Below are 24,008 nucleotides of genomic sequence, written 5' to 3' on the forward strand. Positions count from 1 at the left end.
CAGAGCATAATCTCCAAGGGAGCTTTAGATTCTGGGTGGACACAACCCCATTGGTCACAGGGACTTGGTGGGGGGAGGGAGTCCTCAAAAGCATGGGGTCCAGAGCAGCACTCTCTTGCTGGTGGCCTAAGGCAGGTATTGAGTTTGGAGAATCGTGGGCAGAGATGTTAGGACAAAACACAGAACAGGGAAAAAAAATTTTAATTGTGCATTCATCTATCCAGTCATTCTTTTCTCTAGAGACCAGTTTTCCATATCTTCCCATATAGTGCTGGGGTTCTGATGTTCCCCCATAGCCAGTGAGTTCCTAACAGTATCCTGGGGGTGTTTAATAGCACTGGTTTTAAAACCAGACGGTCCTGGGTTCGAATGGGAGCTACCCCCCTTACTTGCTGTGGGCCCTGAGGCAAGTCAGTTCAGCTCCTGAGCCTTAATTTTCACCTCCATAATATGGGGTCAACAATCCCACGGGGTTACAAAGTGGCTCTGGGAAATGTAACATCAGAAGCCAAGGCTCCTTTCTTCTCTGTCTCTTCCTTTCCACGGCCACTGGCTCTCATGCCATTCTCTCTGTACAGATCTGTTCTTGGCTTCAGCTGAGCCCATGAAATCTGTACAGTCCCCAGTTTCCGTGCAACGTTTTAGCTCCAAGGTCCAGGCCGAGCACATGTGCACACTTAGGTTCAATTTTATATCCCACTAGTGAGAATCCGATTGGTCCAGCTGGGGGTCAGGTGTCCGTGCTGGGCCAGTCAGCAGCAGACAGGGTGGGACTTGGTCACGTGTTTCCCCACGCTGATACTTCCCTGTTCCACGCAGGTTCTCAAATATGCGTTGGAGCCTGTGGGCAAGAAAATCCTCTCACAGGTTTCTAGAACACCCTTCCTCCACTGACCTGTGCCATTCCTTTTTGCAAACCCTGGTAGGCCCCTCAGCTCCCTTCCCAGGGCTCCTTGGTCTGGAGGACACCTTCTTTCTCCATGCTTTGCACCCTTCACCTTCAGGTTCCCAAGCCTCTTGAGCGAAGTTTCCCCTTCTTAAATCACATACCCCTCTCTTCAAAGTTTAAATTTGCTTGACACCTACTTATTGTTAAAAATAATACTGTAAAAAGAGATCTCTCCCCTGCCCCACACCCTTATACATTGTTAGTGATTCCATGTACTGTGGTACCTCGGTTTTCGAGCGTCTCTGTTGATGAACATTTCGTTTACGGGACGCCGTAAACCCTGAAGTAAATGCTTAGGTTTTCCGAACATGCCTTGGAAGTCGAACATGTCACGTGGCTTCTGCTGAATGCAAGATCCTGAGGCCTAGCTGTCCGCTGTTTTCCAACGTTTCAGAACTCGAACGGTCTTCCGGAACGGATTTTGTTTGAAAACCGTATTTCCTCCAGCCTTTTTTTCTAGAGCAGAGCTGGGGAATCATATAGTTAATTTAAAATTTTCTAGGATCCACATTAAAAGAAATAGGTGATATTAATTATAATGATATGTTTCACCCCAATATCTCCAATATATTACCATTTCAATATGTAATTTAAAAAATTAATGAGATATCCACTTTTTTTTTCTATTTTGTACTTTGAGTGTATGTTCTACTCAACACATCTCAGTTCAGACTCGCTTCATTTTAAGGGCTCAGTAGCCACATCTGGCTAGTGGCTGTCATTCTGGACAGTGTAGATCTAGAAGTCGGTCTTTTACCTCTTGCTATTTTCTCCTTTTCCTTTATTTTCTTTTTCCTTTTTCTTTTCTTCCTCCTCTTTCTCTTACTTGTCCTTCTTCCCCTTCTTCCACATCCTTTTCCCTTCCTTTACTTACCTCAGATGTCATCTAGAATTTCCCTGACCCTAAAGATCTAAAAAACATGGGTTGCACCCCCCTTCCCACCGCTCCTAAGAATTCTGCAAATTCCTGGGCTTCTCAGAGTCACCCTGGCTTCAAGCTCTTCTTTGCTGGATTTAATTCACTTTCTGGACCATCTCACTGGTCCAAGTGTGTCTTCCCAGTTCCAGAGCCTGTTCTCCAGAATTGGAACTCACCCCTCCTTTAATCCCTACAAAAGCCCCCACAGAGGTCAGGCCTGTGTGTGCTGGACTAAAGACTGGGAACGTGTCAGGTGTTGGCTGCCAGTACTGTCCAGCAGAAATGCAATGCAAGCTACTGTGCAATTTTAAATTTGTTAGTAGCCAGAAGAAAAGACAAAAAGAAACAGATGAAATGAATCAGACATTTTACTTAACCCAATATATCCGAAATATTATTGCAACATGCACTAATGTAAAGAAATGGTTGAGACCTTTTACATATCATTTCCCCACATAAAATCTTTGAAATCCCGGTCACATTTTACACTCACGGCACATCTCAGTTCAAACTCCCCACATTTTTCAAGTGCTTGCAACAGGTACAGTGGCATGTAGCTACTGTATGGGGCAGCCAGGTACACATTCATCTAAACGCAAAAAGTTTCATAGTGAACATTTTGAACATGAAACATAGAAGAGCTCTGGCCACCCCGCACCCTTCTGGGACTTGCTCACGTCCTGACTCACCCCAGAGTTTCTTCCCCAGCCAACCAGCTGACTCATCTCTTCCCTCTCTCTCTTCTTCCGTTTTGTCCTCCTCAGTTCCTCCCTCCAGGAAGGCCCCTGAGATTTCCAGATCCTCTCCCTCACTAATGCAAAGCAGGCTTTCCCAGGCTCTGCCCACCCACCCCTACTTCACGAGCACATAGCGCCCTTCCCTGGGAGGCGAGAGGAATTGCCTTCCTCTTTTACTTCTGCAGGACCCCACTTTCCCACTCTATTTTGTCCTTACATTCAGAGCGAGAATTCAGAGACTCGGGGGAATCCCATGTCCCAATTCTACTTGGTTCCTGAGTTTTGGGAGAGCAGTTGACAGTGTGACCAGCAGGGGAGACCAGCCCTATCTCAAAAAATGAATCCAAATCTGTTCTGTCCTTGAGTTCAGAGAACAAAGGGATCCCTGTATTGTCTTTTTTTTTTCCTTCATCCAAATGTCAGCCACCTCAGCCCTTAATAAGTAAACACAGCTTAAGGCTTCATCCTGTGTGTTTTTATAGTTTATCTTTTTTTATTGAGATATAACATACACAAATCTGAAGTGTGACGTTCATTGTCTATACATGTAAAACATTCATGTGACCACACCCAGATTAAGGTGTGGAAAATGTCCAGCTCCCCAGAAAGGCTCCCCTCTGCCCCTTCAGTCACCATGGAGTATACTGTAAGTTGTTTTTGCCTATTATTTTTGTTTTTTTTTTTTTAAGATTTTATTGGGGAAGGGAAACAGGACTTTATTGGGGAACAATGTGTACTTCCGGGACTTTTCCAAGTCAAGTCATTGTCCTTTCAATCTTAGCTGTGGAGGGTGCAGCTCAGCTCCAGGTCCAGTTGCGTTTAGTTGCTGTTGTTAGTTGCAGGGGGCGCAACCCACCATCCCTTGCGGGAGTTGAGGAGTTGAACTGACAACCTTGTGGTTGAGAGCCCACGCTCCAACCAACTGAGCCATCTGACCACCCAGGAGCTGAGCGGCAGCTCATTGACTTCATTCTAGTTGCGGAGGGCGCAGCTCACTGACCCATGTAGGAATCGAACCAGCGACCTCAGTGTTAGGAGCACGGTGCTCCAACCATCTGAGCCACCGGGCCAGCCCTTGCCTGGTTTTTTGAATATCACATAAACAGAGTCAAGCAGTGTACATAGCAGCTTTTGTGTCTGGCTTGTTTTGCCCAGTGTTACTGCCAGGTTGTTTGTTCATAGCTGTATCCCACTGAGGATGCCATTATATGAATATACCAGAATTTTTCCATTCTGTTGGTGGACATTTGGGTTGTTTCCAGTGTTTGGCCATTATGAATATTCTACTATGAATATTCTGGTACAAGTCTCTGGAGGACGTATATATTCATTTTTCTTGGGTAAATTCCCATGGGTGGAAATGCTGGGTCACACAGAGATGGATGTTTAGCTTTAAAAGATGCTGCCAGACATTTTCCAAAGTGGTTGTACCAATTTACTCTCTCATCAGCAGTGCAGGAAAGTTCCACTTGTTTTGTATCTTTGCCAAGGCTTGATATCATTCCCAAATCTTTTAAATTTACTATAGTGTTTATTATATATCAACACTCATTTAAGTTCATTATTGTTAGTGAGGACTACTGTAACAAAAATTTATTGTCTCACAGTTTTGGAGGCTAGAAGTCTTCCTGGTTCCTTCAAAGGGCTGTTGAGGGGAGGATCTGTTCCAGGCCTCTCTCCGTGGCTTGTGGATGGCGATCTTGTCCCAGTGTCTTCACATCGCCTCCCATCTACAAGGTGTAATCAAACAATATGGTGAATGTTAAAAAAAATTATTACAGTAAAAGACACATTGCCCTTAATCCCCCTCAAAATATCCCCCCTCGCTTCAAACACACTTATCACATTGCTCTTGCCACTTTCTGAAGCAGTTCTGGAAGTCCTTTTTCATGAGTGTCTTTAGTTGCACTGTCGTGGCTGCCTTGATGTCCTGAATCATTTTGACTTTGGGGAACAGCCAGAAGTCACACGGTGCCAGATCCAGTGAATAAGGTGGATGAGAACACACTATAATGTTTTTATTTGACAGAAATTCCCGTATACCAGAAGCGATGTGGGACACGGAGCATTGTCATGATGGAGGGTGATTTACGGCACATTTTAAAATACACCTTCTCTCAACCGTAGCTCACACCCGACTGCACCAAACTAGTTGAAACTTGTCACACATTGTTACTAAGGTTTGACGTGCCACTTCCTGTATTGAAGATCCCTCTCTTTCTATTGGATGGCACTCAGCAGCAGCATTCACCATATCTTTTGATCACAATGGAAAGGCTCTGTGTCACACATCTCTTCTGGTATAGAAATTTCTGTTAAATAAAAACATTACGTTATGTCCTCATCCACCTTATTCACTGGATCTGGCACCGTGCAACTTCTAGCTCTACCGCAAAGTAAAAAATGACCATGAAAGGTACATGTTTTGAATGGAGTCAGGTCATTGAGGCAGCCACAACAGCCCAACTAAAGACACTCATAAAAGAGGACTTCCAGAACCGTTTGTGAAGTGGCAAGAAGGATGGGATAAGTGTTTGAAGTGAGGGGGAGTATTTTGAAGGGGATTAATGGCAATGTGTCTTTTACTGTAACAATTTTTTTTTAATTTTAACATTCACCATATCGATCACATCTTGTATGTGTGTCTCTCTGTCCAGATTTCCCCTTGTTATAAGGACACCAGTCCTAATGGATTAGGGCCCACCCTAATGACCTCATTTCAACTTGATTACCTCTGTAAAGACCCGACCTCCAACTAAGGTCACATTTTGAGGCACTTGGGTATGACTTCAACATGTGAATGTTGGGGACATGATTCAACCCATAACACGATGTAGGTGAATATTATTCCCTTTTTATAGGTGGAGAAACTAAGGCACAGCAAGATCCTATAGCTGCTGAGTGGCAGAGCTGAGGTTTGAACCCTGCCCATCTGATTCTGAGCCCAGCCTCTCAACCACTGTAATACATTGCCTCATATGGGTAGTGAGAAGCCCAGAATCACCCTTATACCCCTCCCCAGAAACTTCATAGATTCACAAGGGACACCCCTGTGTTTCTCACTGTTACCTCTTGCTCTAATTTCCTGCTTCTGATGAATTCTGCTGGGGGTGCCAAAAAAATGTATAGAAATGGACACTTTGGTCAATGTTTCTCAAGCAGTAGTTTGCCATAATCAAAAGTATCTGGATGCTGATGGTAACCACTTTGAGCACCTCTTGTAATTGCAGAAGTCAAACGTGACTTGTATTCATCTTTCATTATTGGTATATATTGAGTATTACAATTTTAATACAGTTTTTTCTTAAATGTTTATAATGGTTCTTAAAATGTTTATACATTTTTTTTGGCACCGTCTGTATTTCTCCCCAGTATTACTTTTTACATTTTTTTCTAATTTTTAGTTCTATTTTTATCAGAGTTATACATCCAAAGTTTGGATAGTCAAATACAAGATTTTTTTTAAAAAATGAAAACCAACAATCCCCTATCTGCCTATCCTCCATTTGTCCCACCCCAGAGGAGTCTACTTTTATCTCATTTATTGTATACTTTTGTTATTTATGTACCTGTCTCTAAATACCATGTTTGTATGGCAACCTCTCAATTTTTCAATTTGTGCATTTTTCCATTCACTTCTCACTATGGAAGACACATATTCATACTCTTATTTAAATTACTTCAGCCTCCCACATTGTGATTCTGGCTAGATAAATATGCAGTCTTTACATGTTATGACTGTGTAAAGGCTCCTACAGCTGCCACAAGTAGTAAATCATGATTACTTTCCTCTCCTACACAAGTCTTCGTTTTTCCTGGAGTTAATATTAATAATTGTCTTCTCCTTCTCCTTCTTCTTATTCTTTTTCAGTTGTTTAGTGGTTGAGTTTTCTTCGTGTTCAACTAATTTAAACACACATTTTGTGTTAAGTATATGAATCTCTTCTTCATATAGAAAGACACATCGGGTACTCCATTAATTTCATCTTATTGAGGACATTTCTTTTGTGGCCTTCTGACCACTCCAGTCTAGTACATAGCCGCCATCTTGATCCCCTCACCTCCTTCCTGGTTTGGGTCCTGTCATATCCAAATTCTTACTTTTCCTGGGTTTTTCTCAATTGTTCTTTTGAGCTTCCTGACAAAAGTCACGTGGGGGTAAAAATTTTAGAGATATTGCATATCCAAAAACATCTGTACTCTTGATGTGCCATCTGGCTGGGTATACAATTCTGGGTTGGAGGTCACTTTCTTCCAGAATTTTGAAGGCATCCCTCCATTGTCTTCTAATTTCCAACTTCTAAGTTACCACTGAAAAATCTAAAGTCATTCTGATTCCTAAGCCTTGTATGTGACCTGTTTTTCTTTTCCCTGCCCTCACTGTGCTGACATTTCTCGGTAATGTGTTTCTTTCTTTCTTTCTTTTTTTTTTTTTTTTTTACCTATTCATCTGGATTTTATTCATTTGTTTTAAATACAAACAAAAGGAGAGGGGAAAAGTGGTTATTTCTGTACTAACTATTTCAAATGCAAGTTACTCCATTGTTGGGGGTATTTGTGTGGTGCTTGTCACCATAGGACCCACAGGGCTAGTTCTAACTATTATTCAGTAAGGCTTTTTTTCTTTCCAAAATCCCCAGCATTCCTTTAAGGCCCATTTACTGTGGGTTTTATTTATTCTCCTGGCAGTCAGCATTTATTTTTCTTTTTTATTTTTCAGTTACAGTCGACATTCAGTATTATTTTATATTAGTTCAGCAATGTATCTTCTTCTATTCTCATTGCTGGACCTTCCAATGGTATCGTTAGGCCATTCGTTCCGGGAAATTTTCTTGATTTCTTTCAATTAAGATTTACCCCCTCCCCCCATTTCTGTTCTTTCTTTCTGGAACCCTTACTAGTTTGATATTGAGCTTCCTGGACAGTCCATTTCTTTTATTTTTCCATCTCTTTATCTTTCTGCTCTACTTCCTAAGAGATTTTCTTAATGTTATCTTCCACTCTATTATTAAGCTTTTCATTTCTGCTGGTATATTTTAAATTTCTAAGCACTCTTTTTTTGAGCTCTGAATTTTTATAGTAGTTTGTAAATTTTATAGTATTTTATAGTATCCTATTTTGTAATATCCTAGTCATGGTTCAGAGTTGCAGTATCTTGCCTTGTTTCTCTGACGATATTGATAGTTGTTGGGGTTTTTTACATTTTCTCCTCTCCGCATTAACCCTTTTACCTCAACGTTCATTTCTTTCCGAATGAATATATCCGAAATTTTTATACATAAAAATAATGTCACTTATATACAAAGCAGCTCAAATTGTTATTGTTAAATGCATAAAAGAGTCAAAATACCAACTTTTTGTTTTTGTGGATTTCTGACACATTTTGAAAAAAGACTTGAAATCAGTTAATGCAGCGAAAAAGTTAAGTCACTCCCCTATTTGTTTGTTTTGTCTCTATCTTTCTTATTAGAGGTTTTATCTGGTGTCTAGTAATCCCTGGTAGTCTGTTCATATTTGGGAGTGGGGTCCAAAATTGTAGAAGTGGTGGGCCTGTGATTAGATGGGTGGGGACTATAAACTTCACTGTAGCATCTGGACCGTTTTTTGTTGGAGAATTCCCAATGTCAGCCTTTTTCAGTCTCTTTTCGTGGGTTATTCATACATACCGAGGTGCCAAAAAGAATGTATAAACATGACTTGTATTCATCTTTTGTTATCATTATACATTGAGTATTACAATTTTGATACAGTTTTTTCCTTTCTTAAAATGTGTATACAGTGGTACCTCGGTTTTTGAACATATTCCATTCCAGAAGACCGTTCGAGTTCTGAAACGTTCGAAAACCAAGGCACGGTTTCCCCATAGAAAGTAATGCAAAATGGATTAATCCGTTCCAGACATTTAAAATCAACCCCTAAAACTGCAAATTTAGCATGAATTTTACTATCTAATGATACCATAGATCCATTAAATTTATGGCATTCGTAAACTGAAATGTTTGTGAATGGAGATGTTCGAAAACCAAGGTACCGCTGTACTTTTTTTGGCACCCTCTGTATATAGTGTACAGGTATGCATATGTATATGTATACATATTATACATAAGATTTTTAATATAGAGAGGAACAAAGAAGAAAACAAATCATGAATCATGATCTCCCTGACAAGATAACCCCTAATGATATGAGAGTTAAAAGGCATTCATTCGTTCATTCAGTAAATGTTTATTAAGGTCTTCTTGCACTAGGCATTGGGCTAGGCAGTGAACAGGGAATAGCAGTGAACTGATCAAAGTCCCTGTCCTCCTGGAGCTTCCGTTCTCATCTGGGACACAGACACATGTGTGTTTCTAGAGCAGCTCTCTCCAATGGCCCCTTCTGCAATGATGAAAATATTGTAGACCTGTGCAGTCCAATATGGTAGTCACCAGAAATCACTTGAAATGTGGTTGGTCTGACTAAGGAGCTGAATTTTTCATTTTAATTAAAATTTGAATTAAAATAGCCGCATGTGGCTCATGGTTACCACCGAGGACAAGCAACCTCACAGGAAGAGAAAGGAAATGCATCTCTTCAAAAGAAATAAAGAAACACAGCTTCTCCTCCCAGCCAGTTCTGGAAGGCCATTCCATAAGTCCACTCATATGGGAGGGGCAAAAAAAGAACCATCAAGTACCCTTTCCCTAAAGGAAGCATTTTTTATTTCTTTCAGATCAATTAAACCATGTACACATACACACATCTTTATACATTCCTTACTAAAAATACACATTGTTCTCATCTTGCTTTTTTCCATATATATACAATGGAAATCTTTTTTTCTTTAACTTTTATTTATGTTAAGTGTGTTTTTCCAGGACCCATCAGCTCCAAGTCAAGTAGTTGTTTCAATCTAGTTGTGGAGGGCGCAGCTCACACTGGCCTACGCAGGGATCAAACTGGCAACCCTGGTGTTACGAGCATCACACTCTAACCAACTGAGCTAACTGGCCGCCCCCTACAATGGAAATTTTTTGGCATCTTTTCCATATTAATGAAATCTTACCTTTCAGCTCCAATGCCTCACAGAACACCTGCCTTAAACCAGCCTGAATTCATTTATTCAACCACTGTATATTAAGCACCTGTTGTGTGCCATCTCTTGTTCTAGACCCTGTAGATACATACAGTGATGAACCACACAGACAAGGTCCGTTCCTTCATAGAACTTAAATTCCAGGGGGTGGAGACAGACGACAAATTTAATAACCGAGAACATTTTATAATTACAAGGAGATAAGTGTTACGGACAAAAATATGGCAGAGTGAATGAATTTGGGTGAGCTGGGAGGAGACCACCGGTTGCAGCATTCAATAGGGTGCTCGGGAAGGTGTCTTTTGAGCAAACACTTGTAGGAGGTGAGGGCGCCAGCCAGGTGGCTATCTGGGAAAAGAATGTTCCCAGAGGGAACAGCCAGTGCAAAGGCCCTGAGGCAGGAGTGTGCTGGAGTGGTCCAGGGCCTTTGCACTGGTTGTTGCAAGTCGTCCAAATGCACGAATGCCAGTGTGGCTGGAGCAGACAGTGTGGGAGGTGTGCGTGGGAGATGAGGACAGAGGAGTAAGGAGGGGTACAGGATGTTTGGTGGCATAGGGCCTGTAGCTTGAGGTAACCCTGGTTACTCTGAGTGACGAGGGGATTCAGGGGAGGGTAGTGAGCTGAGGAGGGGCGGGAAGTGACTCAAATGTTAAGATCCCTTTAGTGACAAAGCAGAATAAACAGGAAGGTAAGGATGGATGCAGAGTGTTTTATTTTTCCCAAACCTATGCCTAAACAAGAGTGTAGGACATGGCTGAGTTTTACTAGAGGTTTAGGGACAATGGGGGTATAGGGAACAGACCGAGGAGGGACGGAGGGAGGGAGGGAGCCATTACATTCCAGAACTATGGTTGAAAATGAAGGCTCTTAGGTCCCCTCTTCCTGAAAGCCCCTCAAATCTTCCCACCACTGGAAGCCTTGGATTTGGGCTCTCTCTAAAATGCTTCTCAGGTCTCTCCCAGTCGTACCCCTCCCTTCTGTCCCTCAAGGACCCCTCAAGACCCTCCTTTCATCTTATCCTCATCCCTAGTGCCTCCATCCCTCCTCCAGCCTGACTCTGGAAGCTTCAAGTTTTTTCCACTTATACTTGGGAGCAATTCACCTTTCGCCCTCCAGGGCATTTTCCTAAACCAAGAGAGACCTAGAGAGATTACAATTTGCCTGCAAGGCAGCAGTGCCCGCAGGCAGTTGCAGCATTTTTCTTGACTGTCTGTATCTGTTTCCAGACATCAGCTGGGATCTCCCTGCTGGTCAGGATCTATATAAAATTAATTCAAACGCCATTCACCAACTGTGGTATGGTGAATGCCCTCCCTCAATTTCTACTCATTCTCAGGAGCTTTCTTTGCCCACCCCCATGATTTTGCTTCCGCTGGATCCATTCAATGTGGGGAATCCTCTCTGTGTGCCTCCCCCTTTGGGGTGCATGGACTAATTTCTGTCCTTTAATGTCTCTGCAACCAACCACATATACAAGGCATTTAGGTGCACGTATGTGAGATTGTGGACAAGGCTTTACTGAAGGTTTGGGGACGCAGAAGTATTTACATTAACAGTCAGGCAAACAACTCAAGACTTCAGGTGACATATTTTTGTCTGGAAGACACTTTGCCTTCTCTGCCACCCAGCATCCAGCCACATGCCTGGAGCTCTCTTGCTTTCCCCCAACCTGAGCTGTCCAATACTATTTAAGTTTAAGTTAATTAAAATTAAATAAAATTTGAAGTTCCATCCCTTCACCACACTGGCACATTTCATGAGTTCAAGAGCCACGTGTGGCTGGTGGCTGCCATGTTGGACAGCGCAGATAGAACATTTCCATGATGGCAGAATGTTCTTTTGGACGATGCTGGACTTGACAAAAACAGATACTTCCCTCTAAGAGCTAGTCTGGTGTCTGCAGTTAAGATGACCAAAATTTCACCCCATACAGATGTCATTTAAAAAAATACATATGGAATTATATGCTATATGGGATCCCGGGACTAGTTTTTTAATTATTATTAATACATCCTGGACATCTTCACGTCAGATCATAAACATTTATCTTATTTCATAGACTAGTTACATAGTGTTCTGTGGTGTGGATTCATTTATTCACTCATTCATTCTGCAAATTTTTTAAAAGATTTTATTGGGGAAGGGGAACAGGACTTTATTGGGGAACAATGTGTATTTCCAGGACTTTCTATTGGGGAACAGTAGTGTGTTTTTCCCAGGACTCATCAGCTCCATCCAAGTCAAGTTGTTGTCCTTTCAGTCTTAGTTGTGGAGGGCGCAGCTCAGCTCCAGGTCCAGTCACCATTGTTAGTTGCAGGGGGTGCAGCCCACCATCCCTTGCGGGAGTCGAACCGGCTACCTTGTAGTTGAGCCCACGCTCCAACCAACTGAGCCATCTGGCCACCCGGGAGCTCAGCGGCAGCTCATTCACTTCATTCTAGTTGCAGAGGGCGCAGCTCGCTGGCCCAGTTGGGAATCGAACCGGCAGCCCTGTTGCCCAGAGCTCGTGCTCTAACCAACTGAGCCACCCATCCACCCCTATTCTGCAAATCTTTACGACCACCTTGTATCTGCAGAACCTGTGCTGGGTCACAGCTTGGAACTAGATGGACTCAGACACTGCCCTCATGGGGTTTGCAGTCTAGTGGAAGTGGCTGAACCAAACAATCACAGAAATAAGTGTAAAATGGCAGCAATTGCAGAGGAAGTGACATGCGGCAAGTGCCACCATGTAATCCATCTGTGAGAACTGAGTCCACGTCCTGGCCCATCTTCCCACCAAGTTTTAGAAATGAGGGCCTCGTGGGAGAATGCAAGCAAATTAAGATGGTGTGTCTGGGCCTGCGTTTCCCGGTCGGAATAATGGAGATAATAGTTTCTACCTCATAGGAATGTTGTGAGGATTAAATCACTATTAAATCACTATACAGTAGGGGGACACTGCCTGGCACAATTTAAGTGGTCACTAGCATTATTATTGTATGTTTCCCTTTCTGAGCCTCAGACCTTGTCTTTAAAATGGAGAAGTATATAGGACTCCTTTAGAGGGCTCCAGAGAAGATTAAACTAGTGATTATTTCATTAACCATCACAGCCAACATTTAGCCAGCACTTTCTCTGTGCCAAGCGCTATCTAACCTTTGCAACAACCCGAAGGGAAGTATAACTGTTATCCCCATTTTCCAGATGTTGAAACTGAGGCACAAAGAGGTGCAGTGGCTTGCTCAAGAGTTCACCACTAGTTAACAACTGGAGCAGTTGGAGGATAGGGGTGACAGGGGTTCCGGGCTGGGCCATGAGGGCATCTGGGTGGGACTGACAATGCTCTTCTTGCACTGGGCCCCAGGAAGCTGGACGCCTTCATCTATGATGCAGCTGTGCTTAACTACATGGCCCGCAAGGATGAGGGCTGCAAGCTCGTCACCATCGGCTCTGGCAAGGTCTTTGCCACCACAGGCTATGGCATCGCCCTGCACAAGGGCTCCCGCTGGAAACGGCCCATCGACCTGGCACTGCTGCAGTTCCTGGGGGATGGTGCGGCTGCAGGGGTGGGGGAGGGGGGAGGGGGGAGCCCTGAGTCCCAGGGAAGGAGGGGATGTGGATCAGGACACCACGGTCTGAGGGAGGAGGCGGCTGGGGGCCTAGACTCCTATATCAGAGAAGAGGGTCTTCGAGGGGTGCCCGCAGAAGGTGACCTCTAATTCCCGCCTTTCCCCAGATGAAATCGAGATGCTGGAGCGTCTGTGGCTCTCTGGGATCTGCCACAACGACAAAATCGAGGTGATGAGCAGCAAGCTGGATATCGACAACATGGCTGGTGTCTTCTACATGCTTCTGGTAGCCATGGGCCTCTCCCTGCTGGTCTTCGCCTGGGAGCACCTGGTGTACTGGCGCCTGCGGCACTGCCTGGGGCCCACCCACCGCATGGACTTCCTCCTGGCCTTCTCCAGGGTACCGGAGAGACAGGGAGGAAAGGGTGGGATGGGGAGAAACAGGCAGGGAGGGGTTCCTAGGGATGCAGGCCCGGGTCGAGGTGCGGGAGAAGAGGGAGGGACGCGAAAGGCAGGTGGTCCCGGGCCTCGCGCGCTGACCCCCGTCTCTCCCGCGGCCCCCGCAGGGCATGTACAGCTGCTGCAGCGCCGAGGCCGCCCCGCCGCCCACCAAGAACCCGCCGCCCCCACAGCCACTGCCAAGCCCAGCGTACCCGGCGGCGCGGCCCGCGCCCGGCCCCGCGCCCTTCGTGCCCCGTGAGCGCGCCGCCGTGGACCGCTGGCGCCGCGCCAAAGCCGCGGGGCCATCCGGGGGCGCGGGCCTGGCTGATGGCTTCCACCGCTACTACGGCCCCATCGAGCCGCAGGGCCTGGGCGTGGGGGAGGCACGCGCGGCGCCCCGGGGCGCGGCCGCTCGCCCGCTGTCCCCGCCCGCCGCACAACCCCCGCAGAAGCCGCCGCCCTCCTACTTCGCCATCGTGCGCGACAAAGAGCCGACCGAGCCCTCAGCCGGTGCCTTCTCCGGCTTCCCGTCGCCGCCCGCGCCCCCTGCAGCCGCGGCCACCGCCGTCGGGCCGCCGCTCTGCCGCCTGGCCTTCGAGGACGAGAGCCCGCCGGCGCCCGCACGCTGGCCCCGCTCCGACCCCGAGAGCCAGCCCCTTCTGGGGACCGGCACGGGCGGCGCGGGCGGCGCGGGAGGCGGGGCCCAGGCTGCGCCCCCACCGTGCCGCGCCGCGCCGCCCCCCTGCCCGTACCTCGACCTCGAGCCGTCGCCGTCGGACTCGGAGGACTCGGAGAGCCTGGGCGGCGCGTCGCTGGGCGGCCTGGAGCCCTGGTGGTTCGCCGACTTCCCCTACCCATACGCGGAGCGCCTGGGGCCGCCGCCCGGCCGCTACTGGTCGGTCGACAAGCTCGGGGGCTGGCGCGCCGGCAGCTGGGACTACCTGCCCCCGCGCAGCGGCCCGGCAGCCTGGCACTGCCGGCACTGCGCCAGCCTGGAGCTGCTGCCGCCGCCGCGCCACCTCAGCTACTCGCACGACGGCCTGGACGGCGGCTGGTGGGCGCCCCCGCCGCCGCCCCCTCCCTGGGCCGCTGGGCCCCCGCCCCGGCGCCGAGCCCGCTGCGGTTGCCCTCGACCGCATCCACATCCGCACCGCCCTCGAGCCTCGCACCGCGTCCCCGCTGCCCCCGCTCCTCACCACCATCGGCACCGGCGCGCCGCCGGGGCCTGGGACCTCCCGCCGCCCGCGCCCACCTCGCGCTCGCTGGAGGACCTCAGCTCGTGTCCCCGCGCCGCCCCCGCGCGCCGGCTCACCGGGCCCTCCCGCCACGCGCGCAGGTGCCCTCACGCCGCGCACTGGGGGCCGCCGCTGCCCCCCGCGTCCCACCGGAGACACCGGGGCGGGGACCTGGGGACCCGCCGGGGCTCGGCACACTTCTCCAGCCTCGAGTCCGAGGTATGACGCGGCCCCTGGAGCCCCACCGCCCCCTCGGTCAGCGCAGGCCACGGCCCGAGGGGGCACGCGCAGCGGACAGGACCTTCGTGGGGTGGGAAGGAAAAAAGTGGAACACGCCGGACCCCGCCTGGAGCAGTGTCCTGCGCCCCCTCGCTTTGGGGGCACCGCGAGCCGGACGGGATTTGGTCCCCCAAATCTCACCCAGCCTGAAAGCGAGGGGGCGGGGATCTCGGAGCCCACTGGACTTTTTTTAAAACCCGACAAGGGCTTTTTAACGTCACCAGATAGGGCGGGAGGTGGGGGGGGTCACACCCCACCCCCACGCCCGGGGCCGTGGCCCCCACATCACTGTGCAGCTCCCCGGCCCCAGCCACGCCCCCGGGGAAGCCTGTTTTTAACCTTTCACCCATCTGGACTCAAAACTGTGAGACGCGTTCGCCAAACTGTGACCCTAGACCTTGGCCCCGCCATACAAAAATCCCTGACCCCAGACTGTGACTTCTGATCCCTACAAATGGTCATCCGACCCCAGACTGTGACCCCTGACCCCATACTGTGACCCGAACCCCAGACTTTACACCGACTAGACTGACCCTTGACGTCAAACTGGGACACCACCTCCTTTTCCACCTTTGGTTGCTTTTCCCAATTTTGACCTAGGACACGCCCCCCAACGGAAGCCCCGCCTCCCCCGCCCCAACCTCCAGGGGCCAGAACTTCCCACCCTGTCGCACCTCACTACCAGCCCCAGGTGCCACCAAACACATCCTCTCCAACTCCAACCCTTATTTATGACCCCTCAGAAATGACCCAGCAGACCCCTCCCCCCAAAGCCTCCTCTTCCCAGATCTCCAGCAGGGTCTGGAGCTGGGTCGTGGAGGGGAGGGTCTGGGAATTCACACTCACCACCAAACACCCTTCCCACTTTCCTGTTCCACATTGCAGTGTTTGGAATAAACCATGTTTTTATGCCTCGTCAAGTGTGAGCTCCGTGTCTGTCTCTTAGCCCCCGCCCCCCCCCAAAAAAAACTTCTCTGGAGGAAATTGAAACTGAGAAAAGTCCCACAGAGGAAGAGGGCAGAAAGAGAACTAGAACGAGAACAGAGACCCTGGAGGGAGGTGGGAGACAAAAACCCAGGAAGAGGCGGTGACAAAGGACTCTAAGAAGAGAGAGGCTGAGAAGGGTGGGGGTGGACAGAGACCTAGAGATACGGGGGACAGAGAACTCAAGAAAGATACAGGATCAAAACATTGTAGGATCAAGTCTAGGGTCCCATTTCTATGGCTACAGGCAACGAGGCTTGCTAGAGTCTTAATATCCTGTTCATGCAAGCGAAGAGAGTGTCTATTATATTACAGCCAATCCACATATTTTGAATATCGTTAATCTCACCAATGAGAATCTATTTCTAACATTTCATTATGCCAATTAGCCAAACCTCTGGTGTTGATGGGCCATGAAGACAGTTGAAGCACTTGTAATAGCTGCCTCCAGAGGGTAGACTTTCTGATTAAGTGCTCGCTGACCACTGCTGCAATGTGAAGTCCTGGTTAGGCAATTGACTCTCCGTAGAGGGTAGCCTGAACCGACTAACTTACGCGTAATGTCATCCTGTTTACACAAAGCATTTTGAAGTAAATTAAAGCCATCATGAAAAGAAGGGAAGATGAAACAGGCTTTATGGGTCCTCAGGGAGCAGAAACCCACGCTCCTTGCCAGTAAGAGCTCTTATTTGTATACATGAATAATCAATTAAGTGGAAAGAAGCGCTGGGAGTCAAAGGTGGAATATAGAGTCGAGGCTCGGAACTCCTCTAGTTGATGGGGAACACAGGCCTCCCACAGAACTACAACTCCCAAGAGGCCTTGCAACAACTCCGCGGAGGGTGCAGTTTGTCTGTATCCGCCGCAGGCCTAAGTAGCTAAACCAGGACGCCGTTACCTTAGTTCTCCTTCCCCCCGCCCCCGACCTTTCCCCACCGCCCTCTCTAATTGGTGAACTAGAAGGTTTCCAGGGTAACCGCGCAACGAACTGATGGGGGGGAAGGATGAAACGCAACCCGGAAGTGACGCTATTAACTCGCGCCGGTGGTGCAAGGCTTCGAAAATGGCGGCGCGCGATCCTCGGCGGCGCACGTGTGAAACCGAGGAACCCATGGAGGCTGAGTCCCGCGATACAGGGTCCCAGGGCCCGGCCCAGGTCTACCTGCCCGGCCGGGGACCGCCGCTGCGTGAAGGAGAGGAGCTGGTCATGGACGAGGAGGCCTACGTGCTGTACCACCGAGCTCAGACTGGTAGGGTTGGGCGCCCAGATTCCTGAGACCTGACGAAGGAAGGGACTGGAATCCTGGGTCCTGAGGGTATCAGGTCCTGAGCCTTTAACTTAAGAGGCATTCTGAAAGAGGAGTGACATCACACTGGAGGGGGCTGAGATCCAGCTGTGCCATCCCAATTTTCCATCTCCTCCTTCCCTCCCCAGGCGCCCCCTGTCTCAGCTTTGACATAGTCCGGGATCACCTGGGAGACAATCGGACAGAGCTTCCTCTTACATGTTACCTGTGTGCTGGGACCCAGGCGGAGAGCGCCCAGAGCAACAGGTGAGTGAGACCTGAGGCTTTCCCAGGACCAGGAGTCCAAGTCCCCAGCCTCTTACAACCTCAAGATCCAGGAGTCTGAGCCTCTCCGGCTCTCCCTTCCCCAGGACCCAGGAGGTAGGGCTTCCAGCTTCTGCCTCCCTCAGGCCCAGAAATTGGGGTTTCCAGCCTCCCTTCTTCCCAAGAATCCTGGCATCCAGCGCCTTAGTCACATCACACTTTCCCCAGGTTAATGATGCTTCGGATGCACAATCTTCATGGGACGAAGCCCCCACCATCAGAGGGCAGCGATGAGGAGGAGGAGGAAGATGAAGAGGATGAAGAGGATCGGAAGCCTCAGCTGGAGCTGGCCATGGTGCCCCACTATGGTGGCATCAACCGAGTTCGGGTGGGTAACTAGAGTCCGGGTAACCTATTCTGCATTCTCCCTACATTCACACTGCCAACCCCCACTCGCCATGTCCACACCGGGACCTCTTCATGACCTTCAGCTTTTGCGAAGACACCGGGTACATAATTTTATATATTAGTTATCACTAGGTGCTATGGGGATTTTTTTTTTCGTGTTTTACACTTTCCATTTCCATTTCCTGTTGAAGATTAGCTAATGATAGTACATTAACACAGCTTCATTTAGGGATCGATCCTAATCAGCTTCAAGTTTGAAAAGAATTCAGATCAACTTTACCATCCTTTCCTTTATCAAACAAAATTCTACTTACGGCATTCACTAAAAAAATACTTGTCTAAGAAGAAATGGCTTTACATCATCCATCCTGATAGTTTCAAACAAAGAACAAACTTAACTAGCATAGTGAAATATCAATATTCATCTCTGTAAAGGATTTTAATTTTTCATAGTTTTAAATTTGCCTGCTATATAAATAATGTATACAGAAGCTTTTTTGTAAACTCAAGAGTCTTATATAATTCTTTGATTCCTTAATGAAGGATACATACACTGTCAAATACTGTCTTCTACCAAAATTTCATTGAAGTTAAAAGTTGGTGGGAGGGGGGAAGTAGAACTTAAGACTTAATTTCAACTATAGATACAAACTGAAGTTCTCTAACCCATTTGAAATAGTAGTTTTTTTCTGTTAACTAGTTATGTATGTATGATCCAGGTACAGGAAGAAGCAAGTTAGTAAATCAGTTTTCACCTAAAAAAAAAAAAATATGCCTTTTCTCTGCTCTTGGGCAGTTCTAATTTCCAGTCAGCCAGCCAGCTTCTGAATCTGCTGTAATCACATATGTGATCCACCTCTTGTCATTTTCCACGAAGACTTTACATGGACTAGAGAAGGAATAGATAGAGCATTCAACTAAGGTCACCAAATTGGCTATAGTGTTTCACATAACCAGTGTTTCTCACTTAGCTTATATGCATTATCATCGAGCCACCAAGAATCCACTGAAAACCGTATTATACCTAATATAAATGTATATTCCTTCTAGAACAATTGTTTTTTACATTATAAACTATTTAGGCTATTTTATCATAAGGGACAGGTCCTTTAAAAAAAATTCATAATAATGTAGTTTATTTCCTAACAGCCAAAACTGCGTTAGACAAATCTCATTCAAGTGTGCTGTAGCCCTGATTAAAAATTCTTATAGATTTAGAGAAGACATAATTGTACTCTGCGGTTCTTGTAAGAATGGTTCCTGTGGAAATGGTGATAGCGTCACTGATCTACAGCCACCATCTGTCATAGAATCTGTATGGTGACCCATAGCCTCGTTAGAAAAACTTAGAAGCACACTTTATAAATGAATGGTATATTCGACCTCATAGTGATATGTGACATAATGCTAACTCCTAAGAGGGTACATGTCTTGTCCCCCAGTCAACACTGTTAAAAAAGGAAAATTTACAATACTCAAAGCAAAATGTAACTAATATGTTTTTGATGAAACATAAATGAAAAAGGATCATTGAAATTCTATATTGCAGCATCTTTTCTAAATCTGTATTCTAGACCCTTACAAAGCAATGAATGATTTCCTTGTAAAAAAGCCTTAATTCATGTTACAGAACTACTTTTCCTGCCACAGGAATGTTGGTATTTCCTTTAGTTTTGGTTACACCACACTAAAAGGATAGCCAATGTTGGTTGATTCTGTCACTTCAAATATTTTGTTTTGTTGTTCTGCCCTTCTGTAAAACAGTGACAGTTACAAAACTTACCTGATGTGAGGATAAAATGGAATAACGTACAGTTATTCTAGGTGCTTGTAGTGCGAAATACATGTTTTCTGTTATTCCTTAGGAACTGTTCTGGGCTGTGGGGTTACTTTTGTGTATCAGGCTTATAGCACCTGCTGAGGAGGTTGATGTGTGAATTCAATGAGATGACATGTGAACAGCACTTAGAGCAGTGCTTGGTCCATAGTTCTTGTTACGTGTTCCTTTAAAGTATTACCATGTTCAGGTACTGTTCTAGACCCTGGGGACTTAACAGGGAGCAAAAGGTCTCTGGCTCCATGAAACTTACATGTTAGTGGGGGAAGGAACAAGAAGAAACTAAGTAAATGTGTACCATGTCAAAGGTGCTAAGTGTTGTAGAGAAAAATAAAGCCAGGTAAGGGAGTTAGGGTATTCCTGGGTGGGATTGCTATTTTAAATAGCGTGGTCAGGGAAGTATTCAGTGATAAGATGCCATCTGAACAAAGACCCACAGAAAGTGAGGGAATAAGCCAAGGATATCGATGGGGAAAGATTTGCAGGCCAGGGAAACAGGTGCAAAAGTCCTGGGGTGAATTTGCCATGTTTGAGGAGTTTTGAAGGAAGTTGGGGACACCAGTGCATCTACACCAGAATGGGCAGTGGGGAGAGTGGGGAGATTTTAGGGGTGTGCACGGACGAGACAGGCTGTTTAGGGCCTTGTAATCCATTATAAGGACCTGGCCTTTACTTGGAGAGAAATTGGGAGCCATTAGAGAGTTTAGAGCAGAGGGAAGATGGGATCTGACTTGCATTTCATTTTAAAGGGATCCCTCTGGCTGCTGTGTTAAGAATAGGCTGCAAGGAGACCAGGACGGGAGAGTCTTATAGTAATTCAGGGGAAGGATGACGTCAGTAGTAACCTGCATGACAACACTAGAAGTAGTGAGAAGAGGTTGGAAGTGGTGCGTTTTCAGTGGAACCAGCAGCATAGGTGGAGTGTGTGAGGGAGAAGAAATAAGTCGAGAATAAGTCTTGCCGTTTGGGGTCTGACTGGGAATACCATGGAGGAGGAGGAGGTTGCAATCAACAATTAGGAGCTTGGCTTTGGTCTTGTGAAGTTTGAATGGTCAGTGTGACATGAACCGGGAATTCAAGAGAGAGGTCAGGGCTAGGGGCACCTGGAAACCCTGAGGCTGAATGGGAGCTCCTAGAGAGCAAATACACAGAGCCAGAGAGACCTGAGACCTGAGGCCTGAGGCCTGTGACTCTCCAAGGTGTAGAGGGTTTCGGAGACCACGAGTTTGAACACACTCCCTGGGGCTGGTGGGAATTACAGCCTCTATTCCCAGGAGTCTTGACGGAGGAGTGTGGTTTTCCCACCATTACTATCTCTTCCACAGAAGGGGCAGTTGTCCCAGGCACCAAGGGGGTCTTGCAGGCTGTGATCCTTTCCCAGGTTTCTGGGGGTTGTAGTCCCAGCCCTGGGAAGGGGGGTTCTGAGGAACTGCCTAGTTCTGCTTCTCAGGGATGCTATGATAGCAGCTATGGTCACCCCCCTGAGCCTGCTGTCCCTCTCACCTCCCTTCCCCTTCTTCTTCCCCCTGCAGGTGTCGTGGCTGGGTGAGGAGCCCGTGGCAGGGGTGTGGTCAGAGAAGGGTCAGGTGGAGGTGTATGCACTGCGGCGGCTTCTGCAGGTGGTAGATGACCCTCAGGCGCTGGCGACCTTCCTCCGGGATGAGCAGACCCGCGTGAAGCCCATCTTCACCTTCGCTGGCCACATGGGCGAGGGCTTTGCTCTTGACTGGTCTCCCCGTGTGCCTGGTGAGTCTTGGGGCTGAATACTTGGTCCTGGGAGATGGGAGGGAGCAGAGTCTGCAGCAGGTGTGGGTGCTAAGACTCCAGGTTGGGGAGTGAGCTATGACCAGCTGGGACCAGGTAGTTTCCTGACTCCCTTCCCCAGGGCGCCTGCTGACCGGTGACTGTCAGAAGAACATCCACCTCTGGACGCCTACGGACGGTGGCTCCTGGCACGTGGACCAGCGGCCGTTTGTGGGCCACACACGCTCCGTGGAAGATCTGCAGTGGTCCCCGACCGAGGACACAGTGAGGGAGGGCTGGGAGCCTGCACCCCTGGGTCTTGGGGGAGGAGGGAGCGGGAGGCAAGTCCTAGTGAGGGGCCCACTGGTCTCTGGGGAGGAGTGGGGGAAACCCCGGGGTCACTCAGACTCTGCCTTGTCCAGGTATTTGCCTCCTGCTCAGCTGATGCCTCCATTCGCATCTGGGACATCCGGGCAGCCCCCAGCAAGGCCTGCATGCTCACCACTGCCACTGCCCATGATGGGGACGTCAACGTCATCAGCTGGAGCCGCCGGGAGCCCTTCCTGCTCAGTGGCGGGGATGATGGGGCCCTCAAGGTCTGGGACCTGCGGCAGTTCAAGGTACTTGCCCAGCTGGGCACCTGGGGCTGGAGAAGCTTCTGCTCCCGGCAGCCACTAGGAATTGTGGGTTCTCCCTCTTAGATAGTTTTGTGCACAGAGCTGGAAAGGCCCTCTGAATTGGGGTCCAGACCCTTCAGGGTACAGATAAGGAAACAAGCTCAGTAAGAGGAAGGCTTGTAGCTGGTATGGAGTCACTCGCTCTACCAGCTGGAGAGCTGACAAGAGACTGGGCAGCGGCAGAGTCTACAACCCCCATCTGCCTGTGGGGGTGCCATGGATTTTATAGAATCAGCTGATAAATGGAGCCCAGCTCACTCACTGCAGGAGAGGAAACTGAGGCACAGAAAGGACAGGAGCACACAGACGTTATGGCCTCGCTACGAGTTGACTTTGTAGAGCTGAGAGGGGCTCTGGGCAGGAGAAATTGCTTCTGGCCTGCCTCTGGACAAAGAGACCACTTCATGTCGCTCTGTGCCTTCCCAGGGCCACCATGGTGGAACCTTTCCTCCCTTCCAGCGTAATGGGTTCTCCAGAATCAGCCCTGGAGAAGCTTCTAGGAATGGAGTCCAGCCCCCAAGGCCAGTATATGGTCAGGGCACATGGCCGAGTGGATTGACCATTGGAACTTTGGAGCCACTTCTCTAAATTAGTCTCCATCCTCAGCAGCGCCTTTGCTTAGGAAAGTGCCTTTATTCTTTGCATCGGCTGCCTCTGGAGCCTGGGAGTCATCCTTCTGCCCCCTTTAAGGCCGTAGAATCAGCAAGGAGAGCACTTAGAGAACCACCCCCTCGGGTGGGCTTCTTTGCAAGTGAAACCACAGTTCCCAGCAGCCCCTGGGACATGTATGCCCTTATTACCAGCTGTACTTTGCCATCTGTCCCTTCAGAGAATCTGGGCTTGTGGGGGCTCATGGGTGGAGCCCTGGTTGAATTCTAAGGCTGGAGAGAGGTGGGGACTCTGCCTGGGTCACCCCAGGAGTCAAGCGGAGGTGCTCAGAGACCCTGACTCCCGTCTTTCCACAGTCTGGCTCCCCAGTGGCCACCTTCAAGCAGCATGTGGCCCCCGTGACCTCCGTTGAGTGGCACCCCCAGGACAGTGGGGTCTTCGCAGCCTCGGGTGCAGACAACCAGATCACACAGTGGGACCTGGCAGTGGAGCGGGACCCTGAGGCAGGCGACGCGGAGACCGACCCCGGGCTTGCGGACCTCCCCCAGCAGCTACTGTTCGTGCACCAGGGCGAGACAGACCTGAAGGAGCTGCACTGGCACCCTCAGTGCCCCGGGGTCCTGGTCAGCACCGCCCTGTCCGGCTTCACTGTCTTCCGCACCATTAGTGTCTGAGACAGCCCAGCACATCTGTCTGGCCTTGCGCTTGGTTCTGAAGTTGAAGTTGGTTTCCCTGAAGGGACTCATTCAGATCTCAGCAGATCTGACCACCACCAGTCCTCCTCCAAAGGAAGGACTTTGTTTGGCCCATTGGCCACCATGATGGATTCTGTTTGACTTAATATTCTTTGAAAGGACTTGGTTTGGTCCAGTGACCCCTCCCACCAAAGAATATGGTTTGACCCATGACTCTAAAACAACTTGGTTTGGTATAATGACACCTCCAACCAAAGGACTTGGTTTGACCCATGACCCTCTAAAGCCACTGGCTTTGACTCCAATGACCCTCCCACCT

At 48.4% G+C, this 24,008-nt stretch overlaps 2 protein-coding genes across 2 annotated transcripts in view; both read left to right on the forward strand.

Annotated features, from left to right (window-relative positions):
• Positions 1–16,106, forward strand: part of GRIN2D (glutamate ionotropic receptor NMDA type subunit 2D) — a 37,518-nt gene extending 21,412 nt beyond the window's left edge. The window contains exons 12-14 of the mRNA XM_033127110.1: positions 13,027–13,214; positions 13,399–13,631; positions 13,798–16,106. Of these exons, the coding sequence (XP_032983001.1) occupies positions 13,027–13,214; positions 13,399–13,631; positions 13,798–15,132 (1,756 nt within the window). The 3' untranslated portion in view covers positions 15,133–16,106. The remainder of the gene's footprint in view (positions 1–13,026; positions 13,215–13,398; positions 13,632–13,797) is intronic.
• Positions 16,107–17,220: 1,114 nt separating this feature from the next.
• On the forward strand, positions 17,221–24,001 carry GRWD1 (glutamate rich WD repeat containing 1). The gene is made up of 7 exons (XM_033128656.1): positions 17,221–17,420; positions 17,606–17,723; positions 17,949–18,108; positions 21,498–21,711; positions 21,851–21,993; positions 22,131–22,328; positions 23,351–24,001. Exons 1-7 carry the CDS (start codon positions 17,234–17,236, stop codon positions 23,666–23,668), a joined length of 1,338 nt encoding a protein of 445 aa, XP_032984547.1. The 5' UTR covers positions 17,221–17,233; the 3' UTR covers positions 23,669–24,001.
• Positions 24,002–24,008: the final 7 nt, after the last annotated feature.

Source organism: Rhinolophus ferrumequinum, chromosome 15 (genome assembly GCF_004115265.2).
Source record: "Rhinolophus ferrumequinum isolate MPI-CBG mRhiFer1 chromosome 15, mRhiFer1_v1.p, whole genome shotgun sequence".
NCBI lineage: Eukaryota > Metazoa > Chordata > Mammalia > Chiroptera > Rhinolophidae > Rhinolophus > Rhinolophus ferrumequinum.

Coding starts and splice junctions, on each gene's coding strand:
- GRWD1 (XM_033128656.1), top strand. CDS start 17,234: ATGGCGGCGCGCGATCCTCGGCGGCGCACGTGTGAAACCGAGGAACCC. Junction 17,724..17,948: donor GAGAGCGCCCAGAGCAACAG/GTGAGTGAGACC, acceptor CACTTTCCCCAG/GTTAATGATGCTTCGGATGC. Junction 22,329..23,350: donor GGGACCTGCGGCAGTTCAAG/GTACTTGCCCAG, acceptor GTCTTTCCACAG/TCTGGCTCCCCAGTGGCCAC.